Below are 16,450 nucleotides of genomic sequence, written 5' to 3'. Positions count from 1 at the left end.
AACAACAGGAAAAGAGCCACAAAAACTGCAGAAATTGAAATTGATGAAACCATAAAACGGCCCTCACAGTTTAAATAGATGTTAGACAATATGTGCAGAGGATGGGAAACTAAAAGTGTTCCAGCAGTTGAAAAAAAGAGAACCAAATAGAACTTCTAGGACTGAAAAATACAACCAAAATTAAAAACAAAATGGATGGATTTAATAGTAAGTATGTACGAAACAGATGAAGAGAAGTAAAGTAGAATATGTGTCAGAAGAAATTATACAGTATAAATCCTGACAAGACAAAAACAATTGGAAAATACAGAAGAGAGGGTGATAAATATGGAAGGCAGAGTAAGTCTGCCACGTGTAATGAGAATCCTCCTATAAGAAAAGAGAAGGGGGATATAAGCAATATGTGAAGGAGTAATGAACTAACAAAAGGCACAAATCTAGATTCAAAGAGCTGAACAAATCCTAAACAGGATTAACAAAAGAAATCCATACCCAGACACATAATTATACCACATACAACGTAAGCAGATAATTGCTTTAAAGATGCAATATTTAGCTTGACAGTTGACTCAAGAGCCAGAGAGGAAGTCGTAAGAGAGTAGAAAAATATTTCCAACATGTTGAAAGATAATAAAGGCCAAATTAGAATTCTACATTGAGCAAACATACCTCTGCAGAATGAGAGCAAAATAAAGATATTTTCAGACAAAGAAATCATGAGCAAGTATGCTACCAGTGGACTGTCACAAAATGAAATTCTAGAGGAAATATTTCAGGTAGAAAGAAATTGATCCCAGATGGTAAGCCTGAGGCACAAAGGAGAATAAAGAGTAAAGAAAGTGATATATATGTGTGTGTGTAAATATAAACATTGGCTATATAAGAAAATAATAAAGTCTATAGAATTAAAAGACGTTGAAGTACTTGACAATGGAATTAAAATGCAAAAATAAAATATATGACCATAGTATGCAAGCTGCTAGTTAGATAGTTGTTCTAGTTATTACATCTGGGTAACAAATAATCCCCAAACTAAGTTGCATGAACAATCCATGTTCACAGATTCTGTGGGGCTGGAAGTTGGCAAGGCACAGCAGGGATGGCTTGTCTCTGCTCCATGAAGTCTGGGGCCTGGAATCACTTGAAAACTTGCTTACTCACGTCTGACACCTGATGCTGACTGTAGGTTAGCAGTTTCTCTTACAGTTTCTCTGTAGGTCTCAGTTTCTCTCCTGGGGGCTAGTTTAGGCCTCCTCACAACATGGTATCTGGATTACAAGGGTGAGCTTTCCAGGAGGGAAAGAGCAAGCAAAAGAGATTGAGAGCCAGCCATGCAGATGCCATATAATCTTTTATGATCTAACCTTGAAGTTGTACAATTACAAACGCTGCATTCTGTTGTATTAGTTGAGGTAATCATAAATTCTTGTTTCAAAGTAAGTGGAAACATTCTGTTGCTTGATGGTGGTTGTGGGGTGGCAAGCTTCTAGAAAAGCATGTGAGACTACAAATATCGCTGTGGCTGTCTTTGGAAATTATAATCTTCCAAAATGTAAAGATAATGATTAACTTTAGTCTGACTTAATCTGAATATGCATGTTGTAATATAGGGTAATCATCAAAAGATAAAAGCCACTAGAGTAGTAAAGAAAAAAATGTGTATAGTTCAGGAAAAGAGAAACCATATTATTTATATTAAGAAAGAATTTAACATAAGGAATTGGTTAAACAGGTTTTGTGAGAAGTCAAAATGTCGGCAAGGGACACAACTATTAAAGGGAAGAAAGTAGGATTATTAGAACCTGGAAACCTAGAACAGATACCCTGCAGAGAGCCAGAAAAAAGGTAGAGCCTGGGAACCAACCACAACTACTGGGAGAAAAGCCATTGCTGAGGTGATGCTGGTGATCAGGAAGCAAATGGCAATAGTCAAAGTCTCTTCTCCCGTTCTCCAGCTTTCCAGTCTCCTTCTAGTGCCCCCTATTTGTGGAACCTAAAGGAAGCTAAATGGTGAAGGAGAAATATAGTTTGCAAAGTTCCAGAATACAGAAGGGTGTCTAGAATTGAGAGACAGTTAATAATTGGCATAAATGGAATTAAAAAACAAAAGTAAATACAAATTTAAAAAGGCAAGAAAATAGAGAAAAAGAATCATAGAACAAGCTAGACAAAAAACAAACCCCCATAAAATAAAATGGCAGACATAAATCTATTAGTCATTATGTTAAATGTAAATAGCTTTAGTGTTCCAATTAAAAGACAAAGAATATCAAATTGGATTTTAAAAAAAAACCCAAATCCAAACTCTATGTTGGTAATGAAGGAACACTCTCCTAAAAAACCCAAGAGTTGAAGAGGAACAACCCCTAATGAAAAATGGAAAATAAAGGCTGAAAATGAATGAGGTAAGCATCTACCACAAGAAATTAGAAACAAGAACGATAAAAACTCCAAACAAAATAGAAAAAATAAGTAATACTGATAAAAGCAGAAATTAATGAAACAGAAAACAAACAGAGAGAGGATTAACAAAACCAAAATTTGGATCTTAGAAAAAACAAATCACTGTCCCTATTTAAAGATTATGTAGACTATCCAAAAGAATTTGCAAATAACTTACAAGCATCATTAGAGTTTAGTAAGTTTCCAGATACAGAAGCAATACAAAGATATCAATTACACTTTACACATAATCAACAGGAAATAAAGTGGGCTGAGTAATTTGGATTTAACATTCTCACTTGAGAATATTTAGAAATATTTCAAATATATTTGAAAAAGTATTGGATGATGTTAGAAAGCTAAGTTAGTGAATAATTATCAAGTTAATATCTGAGACAAAATAGAAATTCATAAAGGAAATGAATTCTTCATTTGTGACCACTTGTACCCTGGGAGATTTTGCAGATTTTTAAGAGGCTACTGAGAAGCTGAGCAGAGCTAAGGGACTTGAGATTCAAAGGTAGAATGTAGTGCCAGCCAAGAGGTGGGGGCACTAGCTCTGGTAACACAAATCCACACTTAGTAAGCCTGAAGAGTTTTTGAAGTAAGGATTAACAGGAAGTAAGGGCACTAGTACAGTTAGCTCAGCTCTGAGTCACATGGATGACTCAGAAAATCTCAGTTTCTGAAATTGGGTCAAAATGTTCCTGAATTACTAGTGCCCAAGTGCCTAGTAGAGCAGATACAAAAACTCTGTGGAGGATGAAAATGTCTTATAGGGCATCAAATTGCAGTTGATCTTTGAACAACATGGGAATTAGGGCACCAACCCTCTGCACAGTTGAAAATCTACTTATGACTTTACAGTCAGTCCTCCGTAACCGAAGTTCCATTTCCACAAATCATATAATACTGTAGTATGTAGTATTTAGTGAAAAAAAATCCACACATAAGTGGACCCAGGCAGTTCAAATTTGTGTTGTTCAAGGGTCAACTATATTTCTACAAGCAAGCTTTCAAATACAATATTGGCATACAATTAAAGATAACCACACATACAAGGATACAAGATAAATAAGAATTAGCAGAAACAAAAATATAAAGAGAGACCCCAGGAGAGCTTCAGATTTGGGAATTATTAAACACAGACTATAAAATAATCATGCTTTTCATGTCCAGGTAGGTAAAAGATATAAAATTTCAGCAGGACAATTAGAAGCTGCAAAGTGATAGATTTGCATGTTTGAAATTAGAAATTTGAGAACTGAAAATACAAAGGGCTAAAAATAACCAAGACACTTTTACAGAACAATAAGTTGGGAGGACTTGTTCTGCCAAATATCAAAAACAATATATCAGCTATCGTGATGAAGAAGTATACCATCACACGGATAGAAAAGAAGGAACAAGAAATCCAGCAAGAGACATATACATATATGGATATAACATATGACTTTGGTGGCACTGCAGAAAAGAACGGACTTCAGTAAATGGTGGTGAGACACTCCTAGCATACACAAAATTAATTCCTCTTGAATTAAAGACTTAAAATGGGAAAGTTAAAATTAAAGCTTTAGAAGACAATATAGAGGAGTATCTTCATGACTTTGTGGCTCTAGAGAACAATTATTTTAAAACTCACAAAAAAATCTAGCTTTAAAACAAAAAATTGACACTTCTCAGTACCTGACCATTAACAAATTCTTTTTATCAAAGAGCATCATAAAGAGAGGGAAAGGCAAGCCAGGGTGGGAAAAAATATTTGCAATTATATAGCCAACTAAGAACAGGATTTATAAAGATCTTTTATGAATCAAGGAGGAAAAAAAATCTGCCAACACAACCAAAAAATGGACAAAAGAATTGAAAAGTCACTTCACAAAAAAGAAAGAGTGGCCAACAAACATATAAAAAGGTGCTTAATTTCAAGAGTAATTAGGGAAATGCAGAGTAAAACTTCAACGAGATATAACTGCACATCCAACAGATGGGCAAAATTAAAAAAAAAAAAAAAATCTGTTAACACCAGAGATGAGGAAAGTGGGAAAACACGACATCTCTATTGCTCAGGAAAAACTCTGTTATTACCTAATAAAATTTAAGACGTGAATATCCTATGACCAAAGAATTCCATTCCTAGGCACATATACCTTAGTTACACTAGGCAATACATAAAATAATGTTCATTGTGGAACTGTGATTACCCACCCCCCAAACATCCCAATTGTCCACAGTCAATAGAATGAATAAATAGTTGTATATTAACGCAAAGGTAAAATTATACATAAATGACTATGAATGAAGTATTGTTACAAGCAACCACATGGATGAATCCCATGTTGAATGAAAGAAGCAGCCACAAATGAACGTATTGATTCTATTTACATAAAGTTCAAAAACAACAAAAGTAAACTGTATGTATTGTTTAGGTACATACATAGGTGGTAACACTATAAATAAAAACAAAGACACAGTTATCACAAAAGGTAGAAAAGTGCTAACTGCTAGAGGGTATGTGTGGGGAAGCTGGTTGTGATTGGGAAGGGACCGCAAGGGAAGTTTCTGGGCTGCTGTCAATGTTCTATTGATTTGAGAGCTGGTTATACAAGTAGTTACTTTAAAATTATTCCTTAAACTGTGTATTTGTATTTTATATACTCTTTTGAATATATACATATACACACACATACATATATGTATATATATATGAATATATATTTCTTAAATAGACAAAGCTAAGACAAGGCAAGACAAAAATGAACAAATTACCTACTGATTACTTCCTGTGACCCCCAAGATTGCAACTTCCTGATTTGTTTTGAATTTGTTAAAAGTAAAATAGTTAAGCCCATACCTAATGACTGTATACTAAATGGTTATATATTTACAATCATAATGAATTTTTGATAATATTCATTGCAGTTGAAAGGATTATTAGGTCAAGAGAATATTTTCCCTCAAGATCTCAAGAGAATAATTTTCTTTCTGTCTTCATTTTACTAATTATAAAATAGTGGACTCTAAACACTGCTGACGTTTTTATGTCTCATCACTGGCACCACCAGGGAGTGCCATGACACATAAAAAATAAAAATAAAGATACACATCTACATCCAAGTTCTTTGGGACAATTTAGAGGAACTTATAGATGTGTAACATACTGCTCTGAACTCTAAAAAGGAATGGACTTTGGAAATCCCCAACCAACAGTCTGGGATTTACCAGATCTTCTAGGTTTTACAATTTCTCAATTGTTTTAAAAGAATTTCCAGGAGCTAAAAGCACTTTGAAGTAATGTCTCTCCACATCCAGTGAGTGTTCTATCTCCATGATTGCAAAACTTGAAAGCTAGGAAACACCAAAGCAACACTACTCACAAAATGAATAATAAAATTGGAATCTCTGGAGTCAGCTATGGAACAGGATTTACAAAGATATTGTCAAATTTCTTAATTTATTTTTAATAAGTAAAAAATCACTCAGTGGTACCATACAAAATCAAATCATTAATTTTTGCACCTGGTATTTCAATCACCAGCACTGATCTCATGGTACAGAAATAAAACAGATAATGAAAAAAACCGTCATTAAATTCACGCTGGTTTTCCAACCTAGTAGAACTATACAGAAGAAACTAATGGCAATAACCGTTACAGAAAAAAAAGCAATGACAATATGGTTTCAGATTTAATCACAAAATGAACTTAATCCTTACTGATTTTATTTATATCTGCTAAAGCACTGATCTCAATAAATAAGAATTGATAGCACGGTTCTGTTCTAAATTTACTTCTGAAGAGATGTGGAGATTTAGATCAAATATAAGCAAGCTACTAGATCATAGTTGAGAATTATTGAATGGCTACCTGGAAAATATCAGTTATTGTCATAGAGCACAAAACAAAAAAGTGGGAACAGACTTCTTATAGGAAAGTGCTTTTAACTGCTGCTAGCCTCTAAAGTTCCAAGCCATAGAGCTTTGATATTCCTGGATTCAATTTTAAGTAATATTAATTTTAAGCATTATATTTGCAATATACACGATGGGAGAGGGTAGGATATGATGAACCAAAATTAACTGCTTATTTCAAAGGTAGCCATTTCCTTTAAACTCATCCTGTCCACTTATCCTCACCTCCAACGCAGACTACCCTTTATTCATACAAATTCACCCTCCACTCCTAAATATATTTTCCCAATTGGATGATACTTTTACAAAAGAATGAAACAATACAGCTGGTTGACCAAGTAACTTAAACTATTTGTAAGTGGAATAAAAGGAAAGTTAAGTAGAGAATATAAATATATACCAAATTGGAGTAATACTGATGTGAATCTAGTTTTTAATTTATCAAAGTACCTATTAATGGTTTGAACAGAAGAGCAGAAGAAAAGCAGCTAGAGGGAAATGACTTTCTGTGGTTACAAAATGCCAATTGCTTTAGAATGCATGACAGCCCTGGAAATAAAAGAAACACTTGCTGTTTTCACTGAGTTTACAGTGTTGAGTACACTTTATGTTATTTTAATGAAAGCATTTCTATGAACATATGCAATAGCTCATATCAGAAAACAGAAAGTTTCTATCAATAAAGACCTAAAAAAATAAATTTTTATCTTTGTCAACTCCCTTTCTGGGAATGTAGAATTAAATAATACATTTCCCTTTAAAATAAAATATTAATTTATGATTATTTTTTCTGTCCATTAGGCTGCTGGAAGAAAAAAAATCAAGACTAAACTAGTGATAATTTTGTAATTTCTACTTTTCATCTACTTCTAAGGACACTCCCTTTACAAAACCTTTTAGTCTTATATACTATGACAATCAGGTTTAGAGTTCCAAATAAATAAAATAGCCACACTAGAAGGCATACTAAAGAATCAAATGACTAGCCATATTTATCTGTTCACATTCATGGATTCTCTAAGCGGGTTGTCAGAGTCCATATGCTATTGTTAACATTTAGTCCCAGTTAACACCTGTCATCTGATGTGCTTGCTCATGACTTACAACACTGATGCTATCAGCAAAAGATCCTGATTTTAGGGAGACAGTGATATAACAAACTCTGGTTAAATCAGCAGAGGTAACATGTCAGTAAACTGTAACTTTTAAAGTTTTAAGAGTAACCACTCTTCATCCACTGCTACCATCCCTGCTCCATTGGTGTTAAATTCAAAGCCTCATCATGAGAGGTGCAGGGAGCCAAACACTGTTTGTATAGAAAAATGGGCCTCAAATACTAAACAAAAAGAAATTCATAAAATGGGATTAAACTTTTTGGATAGTTGCATTTGTTATTTTCAATTTCTTGATCTTTTATTTCTTCTGGTCTTAGATACATATTTTTTTCCTTCTTTTCATCCAAAGAGGTTAATACACAATTTTTTGGTAAGCATTATAAAACAGCATTCCAGTTCGAAGTTGCTTGTGAGCACATCCACATATGAAGCACTACACGTGTATACTATGCTTCAAAATGCTTTACAATTCTTCACTGTAGTTTTTTACTGATGTTTCCCTTAAATCAAGCTTCATCAAAGAGAAATCCATAGCATTATGAGCTGACTCTTTAAGCTCCTGAATAAGTGCATTCTTTCCAAAATCAAGTAGTCCTAAATTTAAGACAACTTCTGTTAATCAGTGTCATGACTAAAGTAGTATCTTACTGGAGGTCCAGGTAAATCTTCATCTCCATCAGTATCTGGAGCAAATGACACAGTAAGATCCACATATTTCTTTTCAGTAGAAGGTTTCACAAGTTTATGCATTCTAAGGAAAAATAAGCAAGGAAAAATAATTTGGTAAATTCTGTAAAATGAAAGAGTGATTTGGTGATAATGTTGTCCGAAGAATCTGGGCTTGTTTAAATTTATTTTTAAATCTAATAATTCACCTGCTTTCATATAATTATTTTCTTTACTAAAAGCTCTAAAATCAAGACATTCTTTTACCTAACAGTTAATCAATTTTTACCTTTGCTAGTAATGATAAGGAATACAGACCACTTATTTAAAAACAAAAACAAAAAACTCCACAGAAAAAAACCTAAAATGTGAGATATGCTTTTAAAAAATGAATATATCAAATATAGATCCCTGCCCTTGTGAATGAAGCTTATATTGGTGGGAGGGGAGAGACAATAAATAATACAGTAACTGTTAGACAGTGATAAATACTATGAGAAAGAGGAAAAGTAGAGCAGCATAAAAGGGATTAGGTATGCTAGGCTGGGGTACCAGACAGGATGCAGTATTAAATAGGGTTCAGAGAGGCCTCTTCAGGAAGTGCAAAGACCAGAGGTGAGAGTTAGTCAGATGGCCATCTCAGAAAGAGTTGCAAGCAGAGGGAAAAACTAGAGCAAAGGTCGCATGTTGGAGACTGGAATGTTCAAGGAAAAGTAAGGAGGCCAGTATAACTGGAATATTGTGAGCAAGGAGAGAGAAGTATGAAAGGAACTTGGAAGGGTAAGTGGGAACTAGATAATTTAGGGCCTTGCAGACCACTGTAAAGACTGGCTGTTTTCCTCCCTCTCTTCCTTTAGGTCTCTGCTCAAATGTCAGCCTTTCACATCAGAATATGACAGGCAGGGACTTCCATAGTGGCGCAGTGGTTAAGAATCTGACTGCCAATGCAGGGGACACGGGTTCGAGCCCTGGTCCGGGAAGATCCCACATGCCTCGGAGCAACAAAGTCCGTGCGCCACAACTATTGAGCCTGCGCTCTAGAGCCCGCGAGCCACAACTACTGAGCCCATGAGCCATAACTACTGAAGCCCACATGCCTAGAGCCCGTGCTCCACAAGAGAAGCCATTGTAATGAGAAGCACGCGCAGCGCAATGAAGAGTAGCCTCTTCTTGCCACGACTAGAGAAAGTCTGCACACAGCAACAAAGACCCAATGCAGCCAAAAATAAGTATAAAATAAATAAATAAATCTTTAACAACAACAAAAAGAATATGACAGGCCGAGGGAATACCTAGATTGCCCAATATACTGTAGCAACTTAATACCCTCTTATTCTGCTTTATTTTTCCACAGCACTTACCACCATCTTACATACATATTTAATTGTTATGTAAACTCCTCAAGCAGGGCAGGGACTCTGCTTTGCTCACTGCTGTATCCCTAATGTTTACAAAAGTACCTGGTACATAGCAGGCATTCTTTAAAAAAATCTGTTGAATAAATGAAAATAACAATTCGGCATTTAAAAAAAATACTTCAGTCTCACAAGCCTAGTCCTTATGTGTTTGCATATAAGAGGTGGATCTACTTTTACTTGGTATATTGACCAAATCAGGTTTCTAAGCCTATTAGCTTATAAGATGACCCTGAACGATAATAAACTCACAAGGGTATTATAATTCTATAAATCTCACTTGATAGGTAGCCTGTGGAGCTTGGCAGAGTCACTGTCTTTATTACTGCCATTAGATAGGAGTAAATCACATATTTTTATCTGAACTTCAATAACCTCTATATTTAATTTTCTAGTGTGCATCCAACTTATATTTCAACTTTTGAGAATATCTTGCATATAACGTTCAATACTTACGTTAACTTCAATCTTTTTGCATGACCAGGCATTACAGGGACATAAAGCATTTTGACTCCCTGTACCACCATTGTTGGCTCAATTCCGTACTTCTCCTGAAAGTGAATACCCAAAAGAAACAATCAAAGCTCCACCCAAATATAAAATGCTGGATGACAATGTTTTACAACCAGTAAAAAGAGAGAAAACTCCTGCTAAATAATATTTATAAAAACCTCCAACGAAATTATGTATAAAACTAACAGACTCGAAGCAACTAATGAATAATTGTCTCACTTTGACTGCATTTATGAAATCCAAGAGGGTGAACTCTTCTTTTCCATGTATAATCCATCTGTCCCAAATTGTAAATGATATTCCATTTCTGTTGTAGAAAAATATTCAGAACAAAAACATTTAAATTTTCTTCCTTTTAGTAATAATAAAAAATCCCAGAAGTCCACTATTTGTGATTTAGCTAGATATTAATGTGGGAATACAAAAGGAAAATATAACAAAATATTCCATAATTCCATCTTACTTCCCCATCACACCACACAGGTAACCACTTTCATCAGTACCTTGTTTATCTTTCCAGTGTCTTATTATAAATAAGTATGTCTTAGCAAGAGAGTTCCATTTCTCTTTTTAAACAGTTCCATGAGTTTCACTGTGTGGATGTTCCAGTCTCCTATTACTAGACACTTAGATTTTTCCAATCTTTGGCTATGATAAACAATGCCAAAATGAATATCCTGTTCATATATCATTTGAGATGAGTGCAAATGTATCTGCAAGTTTGAAATATAGTGCTATATTTGCCTTAATATGGGTTATATTATTTTATACTCTCATCAGTAATGTATGACAGTGCTTTCTCATACTCTTGCCAAGATAATAGTTTTCAAATTTTTGGTTGTTACCAATTTAAAAATTTAAAAATGGAAGTCCAGGGGAATTGATTTCCTTTGTCATACAACTTTTGGAACTAGATTCTTAATCTCATTATCCATTAGTCAGACACTAGAATGGCTTCTAATTCATCTGAATTAGGCAGACAGATGAAACCATAGAAAGTACAATGCTAAACAGTGTGGCAGATTATGTATTGTGAGAGTTCTATGGCTAGTTTAGTCAGCAATGCTTCATGCTACATGCAAAAGAATGAAATTGGACTCCTATCTTACACCACACACAAAAATTACCTCAGAATAGATTGAAGACTTGAATGTAAGACCTGAAACCTAAAACTCCTAGAAGAAAACTTAGGTGGTAAGCTCCTTGACACTGGTTTTGGTGATAAGTTTTTAGATTTGACACCAAAAGCAAAGGCAACAAAAGCAAAAATAAACAAGTGGGACTACATCAAACTAAAAATCTTCTGCACAGCAAAGAAAACCACTAACAAACTGAAAAGGCAACCTACCGACTGGGAGAAGATATTTGCAAATCATATATCTGGTAAGGGGTTAATATCCAAAATATATAACGAACATATACAACTCTACAGCAAAAAACCCAAACAATCCAATAATAAAATAGGCAGAGGACCTGAAAAGACATTTTTCCAAAGCAGACATACAGATGGCCAACAGGTACATGAAAAGATGCTTAATTATCACTAATTATCAGGGAAATACAAATCGAAACCACAATGAGATATCACCGTACACTTGTTAGGATGGCTATCATCAAAAAACAGAAGATAACAAGTGTTGACAAGGATGTGAACGAATTGGAACTCTTGTACCTTCTTGGTGAGGATGTAAAAATGATACAGTCACTATGGAAAGCAGTATGTAGGTTCTTTAAAAAATTAAAAACAGAACTACCATATGATCTAGCAATTCCCCTCCTGGGTATTTATCCAAAGAAAATGCAAACACTAACTTGAAGAGATATCTGTACTCCCATGTTCACTGCAGCATTACCTGTAATACCTAAGACATGGAATCAATCTAAGTGTCCATTGATGAATGGATAAAGAAAGTGTGGTACTATATATAATGAAGTATTATTCAGCCATAAAAGGAATGAAATCCTGCCCATTTGTGACAACATGGATGGACCTTGAAAACGTTACGCTAAGTGAAATAAGTCAGACAGAGAAAGACAGATATCTTATCATCTCATGTATATGTGGAATCTAAAACAAACAAATCCCACAAAAAACTCAACCAACCAACCAGACAAAACCCAAAAAAATCCCAAGCTCATAGATATAGAGAACACTGATAGTGCCAGAAACAGGTGGTGAGGGTGGGCAAATGGATAAAGTGAGTCAAAAGGTACAAACTTCTGGTTGTAAGATGAGTAAATCATGGATATATAATGTGAAGCATGGTGACTATAGTTAATAATACTCTACTGCATATTTGAAAGTTGCTGAGTGAGTAAATCTTAAATGTTCTTATCATCAGAAAAAAAAATTCTATAACTATGTATGATAATGGATGGTGACTGGGCTTATTGTGGTAATCATTTCACAGCATATACCAGTGTTGAATCATTGTGTTGTACACTTGAAACTAATTTAATGCTGTATGTCAATTATACAATAAAAAAAGAAAAAAAAAGAAATGCTACATGAAGATGGAGTTTTGACCTCATCATGAAGTGATGTAAGAGTTTATATATATAGGAGAAAAGGAGAGATAAAGCTATTATTTATTCCTTTTAAAAGGCAAAAAAATTATTTCATTCTCATTATGCAAGAGAAACACACCTTCATGCATACCTGATTTCAGTTTTTCTTACTTCAGATGTCTCTGTAAACACTATAATTGGAATGGCTAAGTTAAAGAAACAATTTTTGTAAGCTTCAAATGGATAGTCACCAGCTACTTTGATCATCTCCAGTGCAACCTAGATAAAAGAAGGTGATCTGATTATATAAATAGCCTAAAACTATTCATGACTTTAATTGCATCTATATAATTTTCCTAAATTCTTCTCAAGCATTTCTGTGTAGAGAATAAAAGCAGCTATTGGACTGGAGTAATATAAATTTCTTATAAGCCTCTAACTAATTTGACCATGTAATCTTCCTACTTTGAAAGTAGATATCAGAAGTCAAGCAATACAGCAGTCTAAAATCATTCAATAATAGGAACAATAATTACATAACTTCTAAGAATAACACTACAGTAAGGTATAATAACTAGGGCCATCCTAAAGATTTTAAATCATTAAGGAAAGACTAAATTTAAAGAAATCCAAATCACTAACAGAAATTACATTTATTTTAAGACAAAGAACTAAAATCCAATATAATCAAAGAGTAAAGGTTAGGGTAGTTCATTTTATTCAAGAAAAATAGAGCATTTGGATTGTATAGAGGATACAAAGATGATGAAGAGGATTATTGCCTGTAAGAAAAGTTATACTGTAACTTGACAGAGCATATTTTTTTTACATTAAAATGTCTGTATTATCTGTAAAAGTTCAAAATACAGATTACTGTATTTTCAGAAATATCTTACAATTTTAAATTATAAGATCAATATGTATCCCTCCTTCTCTAAGATCTCTGAGTGAATGGTTTGGGGTGGTGTAATAGGGAAGACAGAAAAGAAGCAATGAATAACAAGCATTTTCAAAGAATCATAATCTCACCAAGCCAGTAACTGCAGCAGTGGATGTTGCTATAGCAGGTATAATTCTACCTGCTATGCGTTTTGTTTTCAAACGGTCAGCTGGTTCAATGCTATACATTTTGGCACGAAGATTTGATGCAGCTGTGATGAAATCTATGTGTCCATTACGATCATCATCTTTTTCAAATGAAAGCACTGCCATCTGAAGGTCACCTGATGACAACAACCAGAAAAACAAAGTTTCCTAGTAAGTGATAAAGGCTTTACTAGGTAAAAAGCAAGGCAGTGTGGGTTCACTACTGTTAAAGATTCCTTTTTGTTTAGGTTTGCAAATGACTGAAAAATACAACGACAACAACAACATCCAGGGAACTGAAGTTACTGAAGGATATGAAAATGATGGCTTTAAAACCACTAAATTAGAAGTTTTAATATTTAAAAAAAAAAACCTTTCTAAAAAAACATAAAAATAAGAAAGCCATGTACATCTGCTATTAAGTGGCTTACAATAAAAAAGTCAACACTGGGTACTGTTCAAAAATTGATTTCATAAATACTACTCTGAAACATTTTACCTCTGATAACTAAGGATAGGGTACCTATTGGTCAAATAAAAATAAGTGTCTTTATGAAAGATTTCTAGATTAGTGGTTCCTCAGATCATTCTGTAGACAGGTGTAGTTTAATCTGTGATGAAACGAGAAAGAAATGGTAATATTTTTTTTCTAGAATTATAATTATTAACTTAGGATATAAACCTTTTACTTGCAAAATAAATAGCTGGCTAATCTAGGCTTTTCTCCTGAATTTTACTGGTCTTTGTGTAAAATCCCAAAAGTTTGGAAACTGCTAATTTATGTAGTAGAAAGGTGCTGAGCAGGTCTAAAAACATGAGCTAATACAGATCTGTTTTTAAGGAATTAAAAGTTCAGTTTCCCTATATTTAAGACCATTTAGCAAAGGTGTACATAGGTCAGGTTTGTATTCCCTGTGTGTAATTATGGAGACTAACAAGCCAAGAAGAAATCTGTCTATGATTTTTTTTCCTAAAGTGATTTCACTGGATCTCAGGGTTAGTCTCCAAAGGACTCCATGTTTTCTTCATTATGCTAGCCATAAGTTAAAAAGGAATCACACAATAGAATCTTAAGAACTAAAACAATCAGAACAGCAAAAACAAAGCAGACTTACATTTCAGCCTTCTACGGTAGGGAAATGGTGGAGAAAGTTATGAATTTAGTCACAGTTAAAAATGAACAGTGACTTTCATATGATCATGGAATCAAGTAATATCATTATTGTTGTTATGATTTAATCCCACAACCTTCTGAGTGTACAGTTTAGTGAAAATAAAAATCCCTTTAGTTCAAAACATTTTTTATAAAGATTTCCCCTTACTTGTGGTAGCTTCACTAGATGAAATAGCCTTTTCCAGTTGGAAAACAGCATTCCTCTCATCTTCACTGCTAACAGGAACATGGTCTGGTTTCCTTGCAGTTTCATCTGTTTGAACAACCTTTAAATATATGTATGTATATTCATTAATGATATCACATCCTACACCTAAGTTTGACTAACAAATCTGTTTTTATCAAATAAGTCACAAAAAGAAAACATTCTATTGGTTTAATTAGATTATTAATCATTATGGTCCAATGTATTTTACACCTTCTATTGTTAAGTACTATTATGTTATTTACATATTTATTATCTACTGCCTCACACTGACACGTAAACTCTATGAGAACAGGGATCTTTATCTTGTTCACTGAGATAACCTCAATGTATCTAAAATAAACTTGCTCATAGTGGGTGTTAAAAATACTTACTGAATAGTTTATAAGATCTAAGTTCATACAACTCTCTCTTAAAATTCCACACTAAAATAAAGTTAATGTTAATCAACAGTTTGTGATTCTGACAAATCAACTTCAAACCAAATTACATACCTCTAACTAGTGCAGAGCTGTTTTCTGTCTCCAAAGAAACTGACGAAATCCACAAAATATATAATATGGGCATCTTTTAAATATTTATTGACTACTGAAAAGAAGTTCTATCCCAAAGAATATGTCTTCCTTCATATAGTTGCATGCTTAGGGCAGCACATATAAATAATTTATCTTTAACAAGGGCAGTGAAGTTAATATTCTCAAACCAAGAAACTAGCTACACATCATCATTAAAATACTATTTCTTATTAAAAAAACACATCCAATTCACATTTTTACATATTAAATATGATTATAAATATTTGAGAAATACTAAGGAGTCAGAGAAGCAGTAATTTTTATTTGCCAGAATGTGTAGTTGATATTTTTTGGCTATGGCATCTTTTAACTACGAGTGCCAGACGCTGAAGCTTCAGTGGGAGCTGCTTCAAGGAGTGGTGAAAAAGCTCATAAGTCATGTTAAAATTGCTCAGGGTAATTTATGCCGCCAAAACTTCGACACAGAAAGAAGCAATTCAAGCTAGAAAACGTATTGAAGAGCAGTAGAGACCTGTAAAGTTATTGATGCATATTTCCTTGGCTTCTGTCTAGCAGCTTTGCCCATTAGAAACATGGGCTAGGAATCTTCTTTATATAGGAATTTTGTTTTTCCTTTCTGTACTTTTGTTCTTGATAAACTACAAATCATGAACATTTCATTGAGAAAACCTATTTACTTGCACAAAATGAACTGCCTACAAGTTTTCCTTGTCCCTAAAATAAAAATACAGAGTGGAAGACTGCACACACCACTTCCTACTTGAATTTTGCAGAGAGGCACTCATTACTCCACATTTTCCAGTATAGCTAAAGGTAAACGGAACAGAAGGTTGTTCTGTGGTTTATTTCTTTTTAAAGTGCATACAAAAAGGCACATAAT

At 33.8% G+C, this 16,450-nt stretch overlaps 1 protein-coding gene across 1 annotated transcript in view; it reads right to left on the bottom strand.

The window, feature by feature from the left end:
• Positions 1-5,926: 5,926 nt before the first annotated feature.
• Positions 5,927-16,450, bottom strand: part of UBA6 (ubiquitin like modifier activating enzyme 6) — an 80,224-nt gene continuing 69,700 nt past the window's right edge. Inside the window, exons 28-33 of the mRNA XM_082652696.1 lie at positions 14,978-15,095; positions 13,599-13,792; positions 12,721-12,848; positions 10,281-10,368; positions 10,005-10,099; positions 5,927-8,218 (exon numbers count right to left, since the gene is read on the bottom strand). Coding sequence (XP_082508822.1) covers positions 8,083-8,218; positions 10,005-10,099; positions 10,281-10,368; positions 12,721-12,848; positions 13,599-13,792; positions 14,978-15,095 — 759 coding nt within the window. The 3' untranslated portion in view covers positions 5,927-8,082. The remainder of the gene's footprint in view (positions 8,219-10,004; positions 10,100-10,280; positions 10,369-12,720; positions 12,849-13,598; positions 13,793-14,977; positions 15,096-16,450) is intronic.

This window comes from Grampus griseus, assembly GCF_964374135.1.
Source record: "Grampus griseus genome assembly, chromosome: 4".
In the NCBI taxonomy this organism is placed as follows: domain Eukaryota; kingdom Metazoa; phylum Chordata; class Mammalia; order Artiodactyla; family Delphinidae; genus Grampus; species Grampus griseus.
Note: the sequence above shows the minus strand (reverse complement) of the source record. Positions and strands in the feature narration are given on the sequence as shown.